The 20,746-nt window shown below is 36.7% G+C and overlaps 1 protein-coding gene across 4 annotated transcripts in view; it reads right to left on the bottom strand.

Moving 5' to 3' along the window:
* Positions 1–20,746, bottom strand: part of CDC14A (cell division cycle 14A) — a 76,153-nt gene that overhangs the window by 6,422 nt on the left and 48,985 nt on the right. For 2 of the 4 annotated variants that reach the window (XM_088153229.1, XM_088153227.1), the window contains 9 exons: positions 20,541–20,603; positions 19,302–19,389; positions 15,966–16,196; positions 13,028–13,166; positions 10,195–10,354; positions 8,902–9,017; positions 6,868–6,915; positions 4,264–4,392; positions 3,309–3,633 (listed from right to left, as the gene is read on the bottom strand). In XM_088153229.1, coding sequence (XP_088009355.1) covers positions 3,309–3,633; positions 4,264–4,392; positions 6,868–6,915; positions 8,902–9,017; positions 10,195–10,354; positions 13,028–13,166; positions 15,966–16,196; positions 19,302–19,389; positions 20,541–20,603 — 1,299 coding nt within the window. The remainder of the gene's footprint in view (positions 1–3,308; positions 3,634–4,263; positions 4,393–6,867; positions 6,916–8,901; positions 9,018–10,194; positions 10,355–13,027; positions 13,167–15,965; positions 16,197–19,301; positions 19,390–20,540; positions 20,604–20,746) is intronic. The other 2 variants (XM_088153228.1, XM_088153230.1) reach the window with 2 other exon arrangements.

Below are 20,746 nucleotides of genomic sequence, written 5' to 3'. Positions count from 1 at the left end.
TCCACTGAGGCTTCTAAAGCTTTCTCTGGGTATGTCACATATATTACTATTCTTTTGCTTTCATTTTTAAGATAGAAATGTTATTTTTGTGAGCAGGTTTAGAAGGTATCATGAATGATACCTATTCTCAGGATTATAACTTTTCTGTGCCTTTTCACAAAAGAAAACAGCAGTATATCACAAGTCTAACCATGTACATTTATGCATACTGTACAACTAAGGAATACTTCAAATACCAAGTATCAATTTTGTTGCATCAGTATTTGTCTGAGATAGAGTTGTTCTGTTGTGAAATATAAAATGCTGTCCTTGTCTTCTTCATAGCAATAAGAGTGATAATAATAAATTTCAATATATTTTTCAGTAATATTTTTATGAAATTCAAGTTTTTACTTTGATGAAGAGATTGAAAGGCTTATGGACTGAATTAAATACTTCTGAGCAAACTCAACAGCAAATGCAGCATTTATGGCCAGCATCTGTGTCTTTCAAAATCCCTTTGCTCAGAAAAGCAGGTAAAGACAATTTCAGCCAACTGATATTTTCTTCCTCACGCACCTGCACCATCACATGGTGGATTTATACAATCACATTTCTTACTGGCAGCTATTACAGGGATAGTGGATGGAACTGAATGAAAATAATAATGGTAATAATAAAATCATCATCATCTTTTAGACTAGAAACAAGTATCTAATTCTCTGAAACTGTGGATACTGTGAAACCCAAGCTAGATGTTTTGGGGTACACAATTTTGACAAAATCCACTTAGGTTTCACAAGGAATCATTGCAATTTGTCATCTCTTATATTTATGTATGAATATATTTTCTCTTTATATCTCTATCTTTTCAAACATTTGGAATGTTTCCTGGATTTCTCTTACTGTGTAGTACCCTAACATAAAATTTAAAACAACTGTGATCTAAATTATGAAAAACATTCTATTTTGAACATAAGCTCCTATCTATATCTTCTAAAATAACTTACATTTTATGCGCTATGCTGCAGAAATATATTATAGAAACAATCAGAATGGTACCTACTGTCTCAAGCTCTCAGAGCAGAGAGATATAAATGATGAATGGTCACATGGTGCCTCCTGGTGGTCAAGGTAACTGAGAACACCACATAGGATACGCACTGCATAAAAATAGAGAAATTTCCCCACTCTCCAAGAGGGGGTATGGCATGTAAAGCCCTATTCCTAGGGTCATGATAGAATGAAACATCTATATCGCTCTGCTCTGAGATATATATATCTCAGATATATATAGCCTATATATACCATTCTGATTCTTTTGGATATTCCTTCCTGTAACCACTGAGTGACAGGACTTGGATAGCTCCTAAAACTAATGCCTGTATATGGTCATCCAAAGTGCAAAGATCCATGAGTTCAATTCCCAGCAGAGGATCTGAACCCCAGAGAATAACATCTGGCTACCCACATCTGAGGAGTCCCAATAAGGATGAAAATGGTCATGTGGTGTTTCTTGGTGGTCAATGGAACTCATTATAAAACGTTTTCAGGTGTACAAAACATACATATGTGGGGTTTTTTTTAGTAGCAACTGGAATGAACTTATTTTAAAATAAAATCCTGAGATTAGTTTAGTTTCAAATTTGTATAATATATTATTTCACCAGGAAAATATTTTCAAGAATTCTTTTTAAAGCAAAGAAACATGGTGTATGCCAAATATTCACAACAAAAAGATCTCATATTGACTAATAAAATAAATACAATAAATAAATACCATAGTTCTGTATATTTTCAGTGCTTCCACACTAAATTCAAAAGCTGATGCAAGAGATAAATCCTACAAGTTCAAGTAGGTGGACAAAAGCAGGCTGAAGTTGAAATGCTACAATTTCTTACCTGTTGCAACACAGGCTTTTCTATATCCTATGCAGAGGAGATAGCAGCCCCTGCACAAGTGGGTTAAACTGTATCCTAGGACACCAGTTTTTTGGTACTTCTTTTTCAAAAGTTACATAAAATGATGGTGGTAATCAGATGTACTTAATTTGTTATTTATCCATTTCATTCACACAGAGGAAAATATATTCTAAACAGGAACATGAGACTAGGTTTAGAGTAGACTGAGAACCAATATTAATTTATTTCCATTTTTGGTCAATTATTTTACAGGTAGTCCTTGCTTAACAACAACAATTGGGACCAGAATTTCCATCGCTAAACGATGCAGCATAAAGCACAACGACATATGACCACATTGCTTAGTGATGGCAATCCTGGCAGTCTCCAGGAAGTGGAGAAAGTTAAGTGAAAATCACAGGTCGTTAAGCAAGGATCTCATGTGACTGTGACTTGTGACTTCCTACTGGCTTCCCACAAGCAAAGTCAATGAGGAAGCCAGCTGGAAGTTGCAAGTCCCAGGCAACTTGCAAGCAGGCTGGAGGGTGGGTGAATACTATGGAGTGAGGTGGGGGATTGCTGCAGCGAGTGCATGCAGGCTGGGGAGGGGCTGCTGCAGTGCCACATGAGTGTGTGTAGGCTGGGGAGGGGGAGTTGCAGTGCAAGTGCGCTATGGAGTAGGAGATCCCTGGGATCTCGTACTCTGTAGGGGTGTCCTCGGGAGAAAAAGCGGTGGAAGCGACTTGCAGCCTTCCCTGATAGCTGCCCCACTGACTTTGCTTGTGGGAAGCTGGCAGGGAAGGTTGCAAATAACAATCATGTGACTGTGGGACACTGCAACCATCATGTGAGCTGGTTGCCAAGTGCCTGGATTGTAATCACGTGACTGCAGGGGTGCTGCGATGGCTGGAATTTCGAGGACTGGTTGTAAGTACCACTTGTTCAGCACCGTCGCAACTATGAATGATCGCTGAATGAGTGGTCATTAACTGAGGAGTATCTGTATAAGTGTAATTAATTAACACTTCTAACTTGGACAATTCAAAATCTTATTGAATCTCTCTATGCTCTTTGTATGTATCTAATAAATTGTAAAGAACTTGCACTAACATGAACATTTGACACTTTCAGCATTTTATTATAATGAATTACTGTAATTGAAATGGAGATAAAAAGAAAGGTGCACTCATGGAAGACATTATGAAAATTAGAAAATGAAACAATTATCTTTTTCTGAAGTGGTTTCAAAGAAACCACAACAAAAAGTAGTTTTTTTGTTGAGATAATAAGATACTAGTTGCATAAGAGGAAGAGATGAGAAAAAGGCCAGAAAAGAAGCTCTAGAATTGTTAGAAACTTTTGAGAAAGCTTTGCTTGAAGGGAAGTTCTACAAGGTCTCTGAAAGGGCTGCTGAACTGTGAACTTACAGGAATTGATCGACTCAGGTATCTTGCTGAAGAAGCAGCGAGCCCCGTAAGAGATCTGAAGGTGTTGTACTCCTCTGCCAGGACGTTGGGAGAATTGACATAGTTGTTGAGGTTGGTAGTGCTATTGCCTCTCCTGTTGTACAGGTTGTTGTTCAGCTCATGATAATTTCCAGCAGGCAACTGTGCACTGCCATTCAAATGACTGGAGAGTTGGCTTATAGAATAACCTGTCCTAGAGGATGATAATGTCAGTTTGCTCTCAGCATCATCTGAAGCATCATGCAGGTTCCCTAGAGAACTGGCTAACCTGGAGTTTATGGAAAAGCTGTATGGAAAACACATGTGGGGTAAAAACACACACAAAATGTACGCGCATGTGATGATTAATGCAAGACACACTTTAAAAGGCACTTGGATAAGAGAAAAATCACTTTCTCAATATAAAATGATGGCAATACACAGCTTAATTCTTCCTGTAAATTATGGAGAAACCACTGGGGACATTTTAAGATAAAGAATGATACAAAATAGTTGCAATGCTCTGAGGAAATACATAGATGTAATCTCCAATGATGTTGGAACTTTATGCAACATTTTTCTTGTTGGTGACTTCTAACAGACTCATTTGCTATTTAAAAAGGATTTCTTTTTGGTTTGTATAAGCTGGAATAGGCCAGTATGGGAAAAAATTATTTTGAAAGACATGCATGTGGCTCTTTTAATATGAGATCAATGGAATGACATGAATGTAATTTCATTAGTACTCACAGCCACTTATTCCCATAATCAAATTAAGGTATCAGAAGCAGATATTTAAAGTCACATCAAACACAGAACAAGTTCAGAATACCTTAGATCTCTTAAGCAAGAAATCCCAGTTACAAATGGAAAATACAGTATTTGTTCCTATATCCCCTCTTCCCAAAAGATAAGGACACAGCAGAGTAAAAAGTACCTTTTTAAATTTGGAACTGAGGATGGAGAATGTCTATTTATTCTCTTTGCTGCAGGTGACACAGAAACTGTAACTTTGGAGGACTTCAAAGGAGATACAGACCCTTGAGAGAAAGCTGCTGTATTCAGTCTAAAAGTACATCAATATGAATTAAAAGCATGTTTACATGGCTGGTACAATATTTATTTTTCTATCCTTCATTTCAATTCATTATTGTTTTTTCTATACAAGTATCACTGAATATAAATCTTTACATGATTAAATAATATTAAAACTTCCTCAGGGTTTGCGTGTGATGAATTGTGTCTTCTACAGCTGGGATCCAAAGATGTCTGGACACAATAAAACCTTATGGAGGAACAAGAGAACATTTTATTCTATGAAAACCGTCCTTTGTGTGATACAGAACGCTGCTCCAAAGGATCCTCCATCCTTTGGGTACTTTTCAGGGGTCATGTTTGGTTTTGGACTGTAAATAAAAGTTTGATTTGATTCAGGGGTCTCTAAGGAAGAATATGACTGAAAAACTCTTTCATATCTGAGGAAAGCTACATATGAACCTTTGGGTGGAGATTTCAAGCACTGAACAAACATGGAAGTTTGTTGCACAAGTATACTCTCCCCCCATTTTCTGCTTGTAACATTATCTATTCATTTAAAATTGTGGACATCCATGTAGTTAAAACAAATGTTAATTCCAATGTTTTGATTTTTCCTAATTATTTTTTAAATTTTCCTTTAATTTTACATATCAAAAAAACAAAAACAACCAACCCCCCAAACCAGAATGTTGTTAACAGATACATTATTGAATATCCCTTTCAAAAGTGACAACTACCTTGATTATAATCATGTTTGAAATTTAATGCCAAATAACCCATCTCTGAATTTCTGGATTAACTTGTTTGCTGACCTTACCTACTGCTACCCTATATTTTTGCCTCTGGCATGTAAAATCACTCAGGGCTCCTGATAATCACCTCTACTATTCAGGTTTTACATGAAATCACAGAGGTGGGATAAAGTACCTTTAGTATGTTGGTGATAAACATCTCTCTCTCTTCCCTATCTTGTAGTGAAATCTTTGAAAAGTAGTGGAAACCTTAACATAGTGTAAATGCCAGTGGAATTAGGATGAACAAACTGAAACATATGATTTTCAAAACGGAAGAGTAGTGGACTGAGGTCTTGACTATGTGTAGAACTTGGGGTACTTTTAAGACTTAGATCCATAGTTTGGATATGCTTTTTAAATTCTGTAGTAACAGAATTTAATAACACAGGGAGAGACAGTAGCTAGAAATACATTTTATATTTCTAGTTAGCCAACTGCATCTCTTCTTAAAAAGGATGGCCTGAATAATGATTCAGAAGTTTGTAGCATCCAGCTTAGACTACCATAATGCAGTTTGCATGAAACTACCTTTAACTTGAAATTGCAGAAGCAAAGAATGAACCTGCTGTTGGATTAACTGGGATTGTTCTGAACAGGTAACACCAATTTCATAATTTCACTGGCTTCTGGACACAATTCAGAAAGCTGATTGCATCCCATCATTACGGTTGACCTTCTTGCTGGTATTTCTGTGTCAGGTAAAAGCCATCCTTCCCTGGCAAGGCATTTGGGGCTGCCTCCCTCTCAATTTTTCGTTTTTAAATTGCTGCCAGTAGTTCAAAGATTCTGCCAAATGTCCATTTTTGTAACATTGCATTTATTGTTTCAGTGTGTGCTACTCTTAGTAATTCACTGAAAGATGGGATTTATATATATTTTAATAGCTAACAGGACACAAAAGGCAAGCAGCAGGGAAATTCAGCACCATATTTTCCGGCCCTCTGTAAAGTAACCATATGGCAAACAGATCACTAGGTAGTCTTATGCAGGGCTCTGGATTTGATTCCAAAAAGCTGCTACAAACCACATAGGGACATAAATGTATAATCAGTCTGCAACTCCTTAAAGCAGCTGTGTTTTTTTCCTGGGACTGTGTAGGTGCCCTCCATAGCTGCTGCACAATCTCAGGAAAAGAGAGCTGCTCTCAGGGGCTACTGGCAGATGACAACACATGTCTGCTTCCTCTGAAGCACTTTTTTGGAACCAAATCCAAAGTCCCATACAACTTCAAAAGGTAGCTTGCCCCATGGAAATCTATCAGTGCTACTATACTATAATATATGAATCAGGCTTCAATGGATATGTCTATTCTTTAAAATATTAGTATAGTTATATGTATGAAGAATTACATATCAAGCCATGAACCTGACTGTAAGGCAGCTTTCCAAAATATAATTTTTGCTCACCGAATTACAGAGAATATGGGTGAAGTTAAGAGTAATAGATAATAGACATGTGCCCTTGTATGTTAATACATATGGACCCAGTTTATCCACAAGGAATGTTGCATGTGATCATAGATATAAATATTTTTCATTTTACAACCTTATTAATGAGATTGAATTCCAAAACCATTCTTTGTTCTACAAATTTAACACTGGGAATAGCTTTTATATTCAATCATAGCAAAAATTACTATTGCGAGAGCAAAAAATTCAGAAGGCTCCCATAAATGAAATTGCTTCTTTCTAAACAATCAAAACAAATACCTGAAAGGCTGGGATATGGATCTGACGTGCATTTTCATATCTTCTAACCTAAAAAGTCAATAAAATTTTACATAAAAAGTATACTAAAAAGGATATGTTATATATTTATTATTGAATTCATACAGCTAACATTTACTCTCCCAACAAACTAATATACTAAATTAAACACACACCCTATAAATTCAGAAGAGCAAGCAAACAAACAAAATAAATACTGGGTTGTCACCCAGATCCTAGCAGATGCCTTCCTGAAAAGGACATTATTTCTACCATTGCTCATGAAGACTAGAAATTGGCTGAATCTATCTCCCTGTGGAAAGAATTGGTAGGACATGTGTCACCAACAAAGAATCCTCAGTCTTGTGCTAGCACACTGTCCTTTATATAGCATGGTACTCAAAATAGGATTTTCTTCAATGATCTTAAAATGAGAAAGGTCATACATGCAATTCTTCAAATATTATTGAGTTACATCCCACACTCTCATTTTGCTGGCTAGGACAGTAGACAGGAGTTCAACACACTACCCACTTCCAGGACATGTGGTAGGAGTCAGAGGTCAACGGTACAGGATGCATGCAGAGTGTGGCGGCTGGAATTCTCTCCAGCCCCTCAGCATCAGTAGTTATAGGAGGTTCTGTATTTTCTTCTGTGTATCAAAGTACTGTGTTGCATCTGCAAGCCACTGCCCAACTGCCTTCCTCTTAGATCTGGCCCATTTTGGAACTTGATTTTTCTTTAGTCAACTTTTTCCCTTCCCCCATAATAAATCTGGTCTTACTTCATTCATCTTTCATAGAGTTATGCTGATGGACAGAGAGAATCCCAATACCCTTTGTATAATTTCTTTCCAAAGTTTCACTGGGTTGAAAAGAATAAAAGCTATAAATAATTGCAGCTAAAACAATCAACTAATGTAAAACACTTGGCTGGAAAGGAAGGAACCATAATTACTGGGACAGAATAGGTGCACCAATAATCTCGATGCATATGCATTCTTTCAGCTGCCTCAGAGTCAGAATTTTACAAAGCTTTTCTAGCATGCTTTCCTGTTTCAATTCATCATGCTCTTTCAGGAACTTTGACAACAGGATGACTATTAAGCAACTAAACTGAACTCTACTAAAAATGCAGCCTGAATTTTTGGGTCACCTTCATGGAATATAAGGATGAAAGGCAGAGTAGTCCACAGTCTGATGGACTGCAACATCCTAATAAATTTCATGAGGATTTACATGATCAATTGCCAATAGAGGCTTATCTCCCTGATAATCTTGTGGACAAATACATCCCTTTTTGTCACTATAGAAAGCAGTAGCCACTCCTAGTATGCTTTAGCAGCTGTTTGAACTTGTAGTAGTAGTAGTAACATACTTTATTGATTAGTCATTTGACCATATCAAAACATAAGCATCAGCCAGAGTAAGGTACAATAAAAATGGAATAAAGTGAGATACAGTAAAATAGGATAAAATAGACTACAGTGAGATAAAATAGATAAATGTAGTAAGGTAAGACAGAGTAAGGATAAAAAGTAGGATAAAACAGTATAAGATAAAATAGAGTGCAGAGATATATAATAAAATGAATACTAAAATTTGAAAATGGTATGTGTTTAGGTGAATTCATCACCTTTGCATGCAACCCTGATGTGTTCTATCAAACGTGTTCTCTGTTGGACAGCCCTGACTATAAATTTGACAGTTCTAGTGGCTACGTATTTGTTTGTGTCCTGAAGGAAGTAAGATAATCTTTTGTTAGAGTCCCAATATATGGTTCTGTCAAGTAGTGTCTGTAAGTACTGAGCCCTTATTGAGGCATATAATTGACAGTTGAACAGGACATGTGCAATGTCTTCTGATGCTCCGCAAATACCCATTATCTCTGTTTGAATGTATAAAGGTTCTGTGGAAGGATGCTGTAACTCATACCCTAGATTATTAGCCCAGAAAAGTATAATTTCAGTGTTAAATTTAAAAAATTTAAAAGTTTTTAAAATATCAGTAGAAAATCATCCAAGTCTGAATAGATTACCTAAGAGCTCCTGTCGTAGCTGAACGTGGCTGCCTCCGAAGTTTTAAGGCACGAAGTTGATCTCCCTGGGTCATGCCGTTCTTAACTTCTACTTCTGCATCATCTTCCAAATCACTCTGGAAAACAGAAATAAAAGAAAATTAAGAGGAGTCCAAGCTACTTTTAAAAAACATTTAGAGAACAAATCTGTGACTCAGGAGTCACTATAGGTTTTTCTTTTCTCTCACATTATTTTTACTCCTGACAACTTACTGGTAGCACTTATCACTATGAAATATTTTCTGCAAGAAAGGAGGAATACAACAAAAGCAAACTTAACTGTGTACATCCTACATAACATAGTGAAGGGGAATAGTTGGAAAAGAAACACTCTAATAATAAAAGTACTGCACATTTAAGCAACAGGGAGTTTAACTTGTCCCAGATTTCCATATGGATGAAGGCCAAAAAGCACAACGTAGTGTAAGCGCATAAATGCTCTCCTTCTTTTAAAAGGATTACTGATGAGAAGCTGACCAGTACTGTACACTTAAGGTGCTGACTACAAGTGGGGAAAACCAATTGCAAGTCCATAACCCTAACCCTAACTCAATCACTGTCTCTTAGCCCAAGCTACTCCACCATCTGTATGCCATCTTAAGCTTGCAGAGAAATGGTGGGGTATATGTATAAAATAAATTTAATAAATAATCACAGATTGTTTTCTCACCTCTTTAAATAGCAGGCAAATTTTTAACATTGTCATGTGAGAACATTTATACATGCTACTTTCTCATCTTGCCCCTTGGTGGGAAAATTTTGGCTTAAATTAAACCAAAGTTACATTAGGTCAGAACCAGGAATCAACTTAATAAAGAGGAAAATAAGTCATGATTGATGTGATGTGGTGACACTAATTAACTTTCTTAGGAAACATAATCTCTAAAAGAACTATTTTAGATAGTAGTTTGGGAAAAGGGCTACTGGACCCAACGTATTTGTGGAATTCCACTGAATTCCATCTTGTCCTTTATGCTATTTAACATAGCACAGAAGAATTCATCTAGGAATCTGGGCTAAGCTTGGCGCCTTCAGGTGGCTTTAAAGAAGTTATTCTCCCTTGGCCCAGCCCCACAATCTGCAATATTTCAATAATCATGCTGACCTATTTTACTATAAGGATTACAACATGTTTATTATATGTCAAATATTTTTATTGTATTACAGTGCTATGATAAACTCCAAATATTTTACTTTGGAAATTATTTACATGTTCTTCAAGTTTGATTGGAGATTATTCCACTGAAACTTTACCTCTATATATTTATCCAAATTTTCAATTCTACTTGAAGTCCCACTGATGGAAATGTCATCCAAGCCAGACAAAACTTTGATCACACTATCTTCATCTACTTCTCTCGATTTCTGTTTAGTACGGAATATGTCTCCTTGGACCCACAACATTGACTGTTTTCTGTTCAATAATACAAAAAATAAAATTAGTACCAGTGGTACTGTGCTACAGAAAGTGAGATATAGCTTTCTTTTAAAACATGTACTTTTCAAATCTTTGAATCTGTCAAATCTCACACAATTTTTTGACAATCTTGTGAGATTTTGGCCCTTATAATTCTTAAAATATTTATTTTGGGTGTTCTGTGGGCAGCATTTAGGGATGTTGCAGATAAGAAAATGTCCACTTAGACATCTGAAATTGACAAATGGAAGGGATTCTGGTTGTTTTAAAAAATCCTACTGCTTGTTAAACCAGTAACCAAAGCAGCAACTAGATTTTCTCCTATTTACAACAGCATATCCTTATAGAAATAAATGTCAGTAAAAGAGCATTCCTTTCCCTTTAATTTTTTCTTTCTCTCTGTATATGTATGTGCTAAATTTTGCTGCTCTCATTCATAAGCAATCTTTTCCATCAGTTTTGCTTAAGAGGATAATTGTGTGGCAATAGGCAAAAATAAACAATGTCACCCATATATTTAAATTCAGACAAAAATTCCTATTTGGAGGTTAATGACTAGGGACTAGAATAGGACTGGAAAGCTGAAAACAGCATCCCTGCTTAGAGTATGGAAAATAACATGCAGCATAGTTAAATGTTCTGATGAGGCAAGCCAAGTTAACACTTGAAAGAATTTGCTGAATGAGTACCATATACACATAAATGAGGGGGGGAAATCCCTTGCAAGAATCAATGAGGTTTATGCTTGCTTAGAATGTTTTTATTTGTACACTGTTGGATGGGGACATATCTTTTGAAGTTAGCTTGGAGAGATTATTGTTAGACTGACTTCAAAGAACAACTATATAGTTGTTGATCCAGAGCAACACCATTTAACTGAGCAGCAGTATCACTAGCAACTGCAAAGTATCATGTGTCTTAGCCCATTTTTTAAAAAAATCCTACTCTTCTTCCTTAATTATTCTTCAGAGGCCCCAATGATAACTATCACGAAGAACAGAACTAGGTATCAAGGTAATGAATTTTGAAAAATGAGAGAATTAAAGACATATGCAGATTGGAATAGCATACAGAAACTTCAACTTCAAAAATCTAGCCTATCGCAGAAAAAATGTTTTGGATGTTCAATCTGCAAAAGGAATAAACACACAAATCTAAAATCAATGATGGCCCAAAATTATTTATTTTTACAATTTATTCTGATGCAATTTATCCTGCCTGCTCTTTACTGAAAGTTGCCTTCCTACTGTGATGCTGAGCTCTGCTATTCTACCTTCTGTGGAATGAGAAGCCACTGCGAGATTAATCATTTACACTGCTCTCACCAAAAGCAGTTTGCCAATGGTTCTCTGAAGGAACAAGACACTGATACAACCCGGCACAGAGGACAGGGTGGAACTCTCCAGGAAGTCACAGGCCACCAATTGGCCCTCTGGCACAATCTTTTGGACATGGCCTGGCTCTGTCTGGCAAGAACCACCATGAAGCAGTGTCCCTAAGTCCCATCTCTGGTCCCTTATTGTCACAGAGGGCATAAACCACTGGCATAATGCTCTGTATTTGTCACAATGCCATGAATGTCTACACTATTCCCAACCTGCAAATCACTTCAGGTTCACATATGAGAAAAACAAGAAGGATGGATTGTTTCAATAATTTATTATTTTGAAGTTAGGGTGGGAAAGGGAGCTTTCACTATCTCATTAAGTAAGAAATTATTGGCAATAACACTAGAAGACTCTGGAGGCATTCCACACACTTCATAGTTAATTTTATATGACTCCTAGCAATTCAGTTTCAGAGGCACTGAAATGAATGTGTTTTCAGGACACTACACGGAATACTTGGGGCAATACAGCATTACAGTACTTATATGAAATAAGAAAGTCTTGTGCTTGCTTCACCCTTGTGTGATGTATTACAGCATGTATGTGCACCTGAGTTACACTGCGGTGAGGGTCCTGTATTTTGCTGACCTGCTAAAGCAGTTTTTATCACTATAACATAACTACCAGATGCTTCATTGCCACTGCCATAAATCTCATAGTGTGAACCAGATGGCTTGATCTGATCCATTCCAATTAGCACCACAGATAGGCAGCCTTCCTAATTATCAGCTTTTCTACATCTTTAGCAAGTTTTAGCAAATATAATGGATTTTTTTTTCCTCCTTTCCACCTCTCCAAAGACAGATGAGTAAATAAGATAACTTTTCAGTTTTCAAACAAAAGTTGTACATTTAAAATTGAACTGTAATTAGATTCTGATACTTTAATCCTCAAAAGATACAGTTTACAAAAAAGCACAAAATGTTGACATGGGGAAGTAACTTGTTAAGATATGCTCAGGCAACAAAACAAAGAGAAGGGTTAAACGTTTTCCAGATTCTTAACCAACTCCTGGAAGCAATTTAAAAAAGGCTTATTGAGATATGAGTAACATAATAAATTGAATAACACAAAACATTAGAGTGGCAGTGTTACATTGTATACACCTTCTCCAGAACTGATTAAACTACAACAAAAACTATACAATCAATTCAGTAAAGGGAATTCCAAAAAAGCCACCATGTCTTGTGGCCTTGCATAAATATTTGCTTAACAGTACAGGGGGGGAAAAGAACATACTTTGGAGTGTTAATCATATGATTAATGTAGTTCTCATACTTACTCTTCAAGGAAATGTTGCTGGGGTCCAATAATAGAACCTGGCCGACACATTCGTATCCAGGCAATGGCTTCAGAATGTGTGAATTTATAGTGTTTCATTATGTAACATGCAATCAGTGTTCCTGTTCTTCCTAGCCCGGCTACATTAATGAAAAAAGACATAAAAGCTTATTTTTCATAGAGATCCACAGTTGATAATTTGGCACTGAATAATGCCAAATATATCCCAAAAAATTGTTTCTGGGTCTCAGATTTTACAAAATGACATAACCAAACTTGATATTAAATGTCATAGGTTTGTTAAAGGAAAAATAACCTGCTAGATTCTATACAGTTTAATGTTTATCTTAACCTCTGGGGCCTTTTCTATTCCTGACCTGAGTAATCTAGAACATACCACTTCCTTGTTCTACTGAACAAATGTATATTGCTTTGTTTCTAATGCTATACAGCTATTTAGAGCACTGAGGCAGCCATATCGCCTGCTGGTTTCACCAAATTGCTTCAAGGCTTTTGATCATGAACTTCTGAGGTGTAGCCATGCACAGAAGATATTTCCAAAGTGAAGTAGCTGCACTTCAAGCATTCCAGGCTTTGCCTTGATCCTCCAAGATGTTGATTTGGAAAGGTTCTTTGATTACTTCTCAAACTATCTGAGATGGAATGGTTTGGTGAAGACCGTGCTTGGGAGATAAGCATTTCCTTAGCCCCCAGCAGGGGCATGGGAAGGTTAAGAGGATGAGACTGGCACCACCCTAAGGAATTCGCAGTGTTTGCTTGCTGGCTTGGGAAGTTTAGATTCAGTCTGGCAAGATTGATGTCAGGTTCAGCCCAAAGAACTCCACGAGACAGTACAGGTCTAGTTCGATAGCTTTTATTAGCTTTCACCCACAAGACAGAATCTTGCCAGACTGAATCTAAACTTCCCAAGCCAGCAAGCAAACACTGTGAATTCCTTAGGGTGGTGCCAGTCTCATCCTCTTAACCTTCCCACGCTCGTGCTGGGGGCTAAGGAAATGCTTATCTCCCCGAGCGTGGCCTTCACCAAACCATTCCATCACACTATCAGAGCTAGATCTGTACAGGTAGTCCTTGGGTTATGACATTCATTCTGCAACCGTTCAAAGTTATCACGGCACTGAACCAGGAGGACTTACAACAGGTCCTTGGAGTTCCAGCTGTTGCAGCTTCCCTGTGGTCATGTGATCACAATCTGGTTGCTTAACACCCAGCTCACAATTATGACATTGCAGTGAGTCACAGTCATGTGATTGCAATTTCCGACGTTCCCTGCCAGCTTCCCACAAGCAAAGCCAACAGGAAAGCCGGCAGGAAATTGGAAGTTGCAGTCACACGAGGTCCTTGCTTAATGACCTGAGTGGTTCTTGTTTAACAGCGGCAACCAGGACTACTGGAATTGACATCGCTAAGCAACCTGGTCATGTCGCTTTATGACTGTGTTGCTTAGTGATGGAGTTCCTGTCCTAATTGCTGTTGTAAACCGAGGATTGCCTGTATATTAGTATCTTCCTTTTAATGTGCGGAATCATTTAATAGGGTGAAAATGTCAAAATATGAATTAAATACATTATAATAATTAACTAACACAGATGGAGGCAGGACACACAGTCAGAGGATATCATCAATAAAATTCAGATAAAATATCAAGATTTAAGTGCATTATTTTCAGTATGTTGGTACTTGCATGTTATTATTTTAAAGCATGATTTATTAGGATTTCACCCTCTTCAGAGATGTAATCACAGAGGCAGATCCTTCTCATCACTATTAGCAGAATGTGATTTCCTGACGGTACATTTTTGAAAGTGGTAATAAGGTCCTGCTCTATTGAACAATAACATCTTGCCAACTTTGCTGATTTAGAAAGCTAAGCAGGATCACCCATGGTCAACTTATATGGTGGGGCATCTGGGAAATCCTGGCTGTGGGTTAGATGGGAAGCCACAGTAATGTCCTGGAAAGAAGCAATGACAACCACTTTCATGTCACGTCCATAAAACTACATGGATGTAGGCCATCAGGAACTGAGTCTGATTTAAAGGGAATGTTCCTTTTTAATGGAGACCTGATGATCAGTGTTGCATAGGAACAAGCTTCCATGAAGCCAGGGTAATCTTCAACTAACAGCATTATAAGAACTGTCTGATGCTATAAACCCTCCCACAGTTTCACGTTAGCTGAATACTGAGAAACAGCCTCCTGTGAAATGCCCTTTCTTAATCCTTGTCTGCCTTCAACAATCGAACCAGAAACAGTTTGGTTATCAGATTATTTGCTCTAGTTCTAGAGGAACATAAAGGTTAAATTCATCAGAGACAGGTCAGGGAGACTACAAAAGAGGCTGTTTTCTAGTCATTTTCAACTCCTAATGCCCACACAGGCAGATTTTCTCCATGATGATCTGTCCCTATCCTGGTCTTTCAGGTCTTTCAAAAAGCGGATTAAAAACTGAAGATGGATAAAACCCTCTGCTTTCATTTAATTAAATAAGAAAGGTGGGCTAGTGAAAAAAAAGAAGTGGCGCTGCTACCTCTTTATTTTCAGGTTTTCCAAGTAAAATTATTTTATTTAAATAATATGGAATAGAAGATCAAAGATGTTAAGGCACACCAAGTACATATCATGAAAGCTCTTATACAAGCATAAGAATTGTATGTTCTAAAGAATACTAAAGAGACATCTTTACAAAAAAGAGAGGCAACAGCATCACTCAGTGGAATAAAAATGGTTCTGCACAGGTAGCAAAAATCAGTACAACGTTTTAGCTAGAACAAGAGTTTAAAATGTATAATTTGGAATAATTAATACAAGACAGCATGTATTAATAATATTCTTAAAAATCTAAGGGCAGGAAGTTTAATTCTGGTTATTTATTTTTATGTCATCACACAAAACAGATTATTGCAATTCAGACTTACCTTTACAGTGTACAGCTATAGCACCTTCTGCTTCCTCACAGATGTTCAAGAACTGTTGCAGTATACTTTCACTTGGTGTGCTTCCATCAATGAAGAACAGATCATAGTGCTCAAACCCACCATCCGTGAAGCGCTTTGCTTCATAAATCTTTTTGTTGAGTCTTATGACGGTTGTTATGTTGTGCTTCCTAAAATATGGGAAATAGGCTTCGGGTGCATGAAGCGGATAGCCTACAACAAGCAGAGCGAGAATACCTGCATGTTCAGATGCCATCTCCAAGTAGCCAGTATTACTGCACCACTAAGAACATTAGATGATGAACATAAACTATTTTAAACCAATACAAATATTATTAGGCAAGTCTATTCAAAGATACAAAGTTGAATGCTTTAGCTTTACAGCCAAAAGATCTTGAGTAACAGCATCATAGAACATTAAAGGGCTCCACCTAATATTTTGAGAAATCATTTCTTCCTCTTGTTAGTCCTAGATCAGAAGGCAGCTTTTTTGTGCAATCCTCATCTCCATGAAAAACAGATACAGTTTTTAAAAAGTCTGAATATTTGGAAAGTACTATGGGCAACTGTAAATATTTGGAAGAGACTTGGCATAGTTATTTTGACTGATTTGCTATTTCTTCCTTCAACTAACCACATATAGTCCTCCACTTATGACCATTCGTTTAGTGACCATTCAAAGTTATGATGGCACTGAAAAAAAGTGACTTATGACTGGTCCTTGCACTTATGACCGTCACAGTGTCCCTGCAGTTGCATGATCAAAATTCAGGCGCTTGGTAACTGGCATGTATTTACAGCAGTTGCAGTGTCCTGGGGTCACGTGATCACCATTTGTGACCTTCCCAGTTGGCTTCTGACAAGCAAAATCAATGGGGAACTGCGTGATTCACTTAACGCCTGTGGAGTTTTGCTTAACAGCTGCCACTAAAACTGTCATAAAATCGGGTGCAGTCACATGATGCCTCACTTAACAACCACACTGATTAATGACAAATTTTCCAGTCCCTATTGTGGTTGTAAGTGGAGAACTACCTGTATATCCAACATACTGAAATTTTACACGTACATATTTTATGTGTTTATCTCCATCACTTCTTTTTATTCAGCTTCTTAAAACAGTACCAAAGTGAAACTGAAGAAAGTTCCATGAAAGCAGAGCCGATGACCACAGCAAAGACCAAGGAACCGGTGAGTAGATCGATTCCTTGGAACATCTCTGGATAAGGAGAGGATGGGAGATGGCTCCAGATGGCTGCTCCTTGCAAAGAGACAGCAGGACAGCAGTTTTCCTTGGGTTTGAGCGCCAGGAGATGACAGGATCAGTCATCTTGCTTGCAACTGCGGTGGAGCCTTTTAAAGGCCACTAAGTTTGCAAACCTCGCTTTCTCTTTTTAATAGTAATTTTATTAAAAATTACACTTACAATGATAAAAAACTAACGCAAACTAAAGAAAGAACAAAAAGAAAAAATAGGTGCAGAAAAAAGAAAATAGAATAGAGAAGAAAAAATAAGAATAAAGAAAAAGAAATGTATAAAGAAATAACTTCCCCTTCATCACAAGTATAAACAATTTTAGTAATTTATCAGCTTCTCTTAAAATACAACAAATTATCTCCTCTTCCCATATCCCATCCCTTATCTATAAACAAATCCATAAAGCATTGTCATTTCAGTCCTGGTGTCAGCAAAAGTCCATTAAGGGTTACCAGAGATAACCTATCTCTTTTAACCAACTTTATATTCCTTTCTTTTACTTTTAACAATCTTGACCTTTAGTCCCTTCAAATAATGACCTAGAACTTGATTTCTTTACATTTTTTTTTTTGCCCCTTCTCACAAAATTCTTCAAAGCTTTAACAAGCTTCTTTTGTAAATCCAATATAAGGAAGTTATCAAGGCCACTCTCTTGGTTTGTTATTTATGTATTCCTTTTAATTATTAAGACATCAGCCAGTTTCTTTTGTATGTCTAGTGTAACATCTTTTTCCATATCATTTTTGTAGCCTGTCAGTTTTAAATCCACTTTCAGATCAGTCTCAGTCTTGTCCGGTAAAACTTGTTCCTCTCCCATAACATCTTTTAAACATAGTCTATCTAGAGGCAGACACTCTTAAAATCAACTTCTGGGTCCATTGTTCAAAATATCCTTCAATATATCCAATGTTAAAATATTTTGCTCCATTCTGTATTATTAAGTCAAATTTTAGTGTTCTTCTCCTTTAATTGTAATCTGTAGTTCCTTCTAGTTCCCTCTAGTGTCCAACCTTCAAAGTCCCATCCTATCATTTTTTTTTAAAGAATTCAAAACAAAAGCATTTTCCCATGGGAAGAATTCTTATAATTAATTCCAAAATTTTATTTCACATTTATCTGGACCCTTAGTCCGTTTGTAACTTTCCAAAATCAAAGTTTTAATCACCTTTGTGCTGTTTATTCTAACATTAAACAAAAATCCTTAAACTTGTATTTAAAACTTCTTTTGTTGAGGATTGAAGGAAACTCACCCAGTGTTTTCAGACTTCTTGATCCAAAGGTTCCTAATAGCTGAAAAGCAGTTAACAAGCAATTTCTGAAAGTGATTAGAAAAGGAAATGTGCGAGCCCAGTGTCCTTTTGAAGGTGCCGACTGTGGTTTGAGCCAGGTGGCTATTCCCTCATCTCCCAGAGAAACCACTGTCTTATGGTCTCCTTGTGAGGAGCAACTGCCTGGAGCACTTGTAGCCAATCTCAAGTCCTCTCCTTGTCTGGAGAGGAATTATAAAGCCAGTCTACTTGCCAGCTCTTCATTCCGCTGTGGTCGTTGGCTCTGCTTTTAGTGGAGCCATCTTCAGTTTGCCATTTCTTACCCAGAAGTCACAAACTTCGCTTTCTAATCACTTTTGGAAATTGCCTATTAACCATCTTAAAGCAGTTTTTGGAGCAGTTTTTAAAGGGGCAAAGTTTGCAGGTAGAAAGATACAGCTTGCTACCATAAGCATACTCTCCATTAGATGGAATATTTCACTTGCTGAAAATATCAAGTTGACTTCACACTAAAAGTTAAACTTTTTGGTATCGGTAAACAATTTGTTTCCCAAACAATGTCCAAAAGCTTGCATACATCCAGGGCCTTCTTGTGCATGGGATTCCTTACTGGACTTAAACATTACCCGGAGGTGCTGCTCAGAACCAGTATCAGAAGCTGCATTTGTCAGATCAAATTTCATGGACAGAAACTACTTGGGTAAACCATAGCAACTCTGGACTACAGTCAATAACTAACCATAGGAAACCAATACAAAATTCTACTCCCCCCACCCCCAAAAAGACAAATACCATTTTCAATCTTGGTCTTCGGATGCGGTCCACTAAATGCTAAGAATTTTCCAGGGACAATCCAATTGAAGTCACCATTTTCTACCCGCTATGAAAAATGAAAGGGAAAAAAAAGATTAAAAAAATCTCTTTACAACTTTTGAATAGGATCTTATTTTGAAAAAAAAAATAGTTCATAAAAATGTAGCTTCACTTTAATGTCTAATATCGCCTGTGGAAAAAATTAAGTTTGATGAAACATTATCCAAGGCATTTTGCTACTATTAAAAAAAAAATCCATTTAATTTTACTGAGGAGTCATCATGAGGGCCAACATTTACCTTTATTTTCAGAATTCACAAAGGCAATGGAAGTCTGCCATATAATTAAGGTTTGAAAAACTGATGCTTAAGGCAATACATAATTAATGCCAATTTGCATTAATATTTTTATGTTCTGAATACAACTTCCTGCACATGAAAACTTGTTGTGAGACCAAGTGTAAATCCTCTTGTATCAAGTAATGCATTATGAAGAAGAGTTCCATGTCAGTTGAAATCACTGGACATCATGTTTTAGTAGCAAGGTTATACAGATAAGAAGCTGAATTAATTTCTGCAATCCTTTTGAAGATTTAAACACTGCCTGAAAATGTCAGACAAATTAATAAATTATCTCAGAAGTTATCATTACTTAGTGTAATGCTTTCATATAGTAAATGGTTAATCTACCTGCCTATACTTCCTTTTGGAAAAATGTGACTGAGCACGTACACATTCTCAGCTATACTCTTCAAACAATGTTTCAGACTCAGAAGTGAAAAAGTACTGAGTTAGGCAAAGAGATGTGACATTACTTGCTCAGTAAAAATACACACTAGCAGACAGACGGACAGACAGTACTAGAACCTCGAGTAATCAGCAGACTTTACAAGCTGACGGTCAAACAAATGTGTTTTCTATCTTCTGGAATTATTCAAGCAATACATTTTCCTAGATTTCTAGCAACCTAATAATTTTTAAAGAATGACTTCTATACCATTAAATATTATATGAATTATTTTGTTCAGATAATGTTACAAATCTTTTATTCCTTTTTCTTGCTACTTTTATGATAGAGAAATTCAAAACCTACACAACAATTTAGAAATCATCATTACTACATGTAATGATGTACTAAAGCGTCTCAAGTACAGGGCATTTTATAATAAATTTCATATTTATACTTTAGCAAACTCATCAACTTAAAAGGTGCACAAACCTCATAGTGTTCATATTCATCTGCATCAAATGTCTTGAAATCAACAAATCCATGTTGTAAGGCCTGGAAAGAAGCATGTCAAATTTTCATGCAGCTGTCCACAAAAAAACCCTCAATCTTCTGAAATAATTTAGATGGAATTAGCACTTAATTTACGCCTTTAGAAACTATTTTAAACTGTTGATTGAGTTATAATCAAGGCAAGA

Source organism: Python bivittatus, unplaced genomic scaffold (assembly GCF_059951505.1).
Source record: "Python bivittatus isolate LINGU-HERP-01145 unplaced genomic scaffold, Pbiv_v1 ctg000700_np1212, whole genome shotgun sequence".
In the NCBI taxonomy this organism is placed as follows: Eukaryota; Metazoa; Chordata; class Lepidosauria; order Squamata; family Pythonidae; genus Python; species Python bivittatus.
Note: the sequence above shows the minus strand (reverse complement) of the source record. Positions and strands in the feature narration are given on the sequence as shown.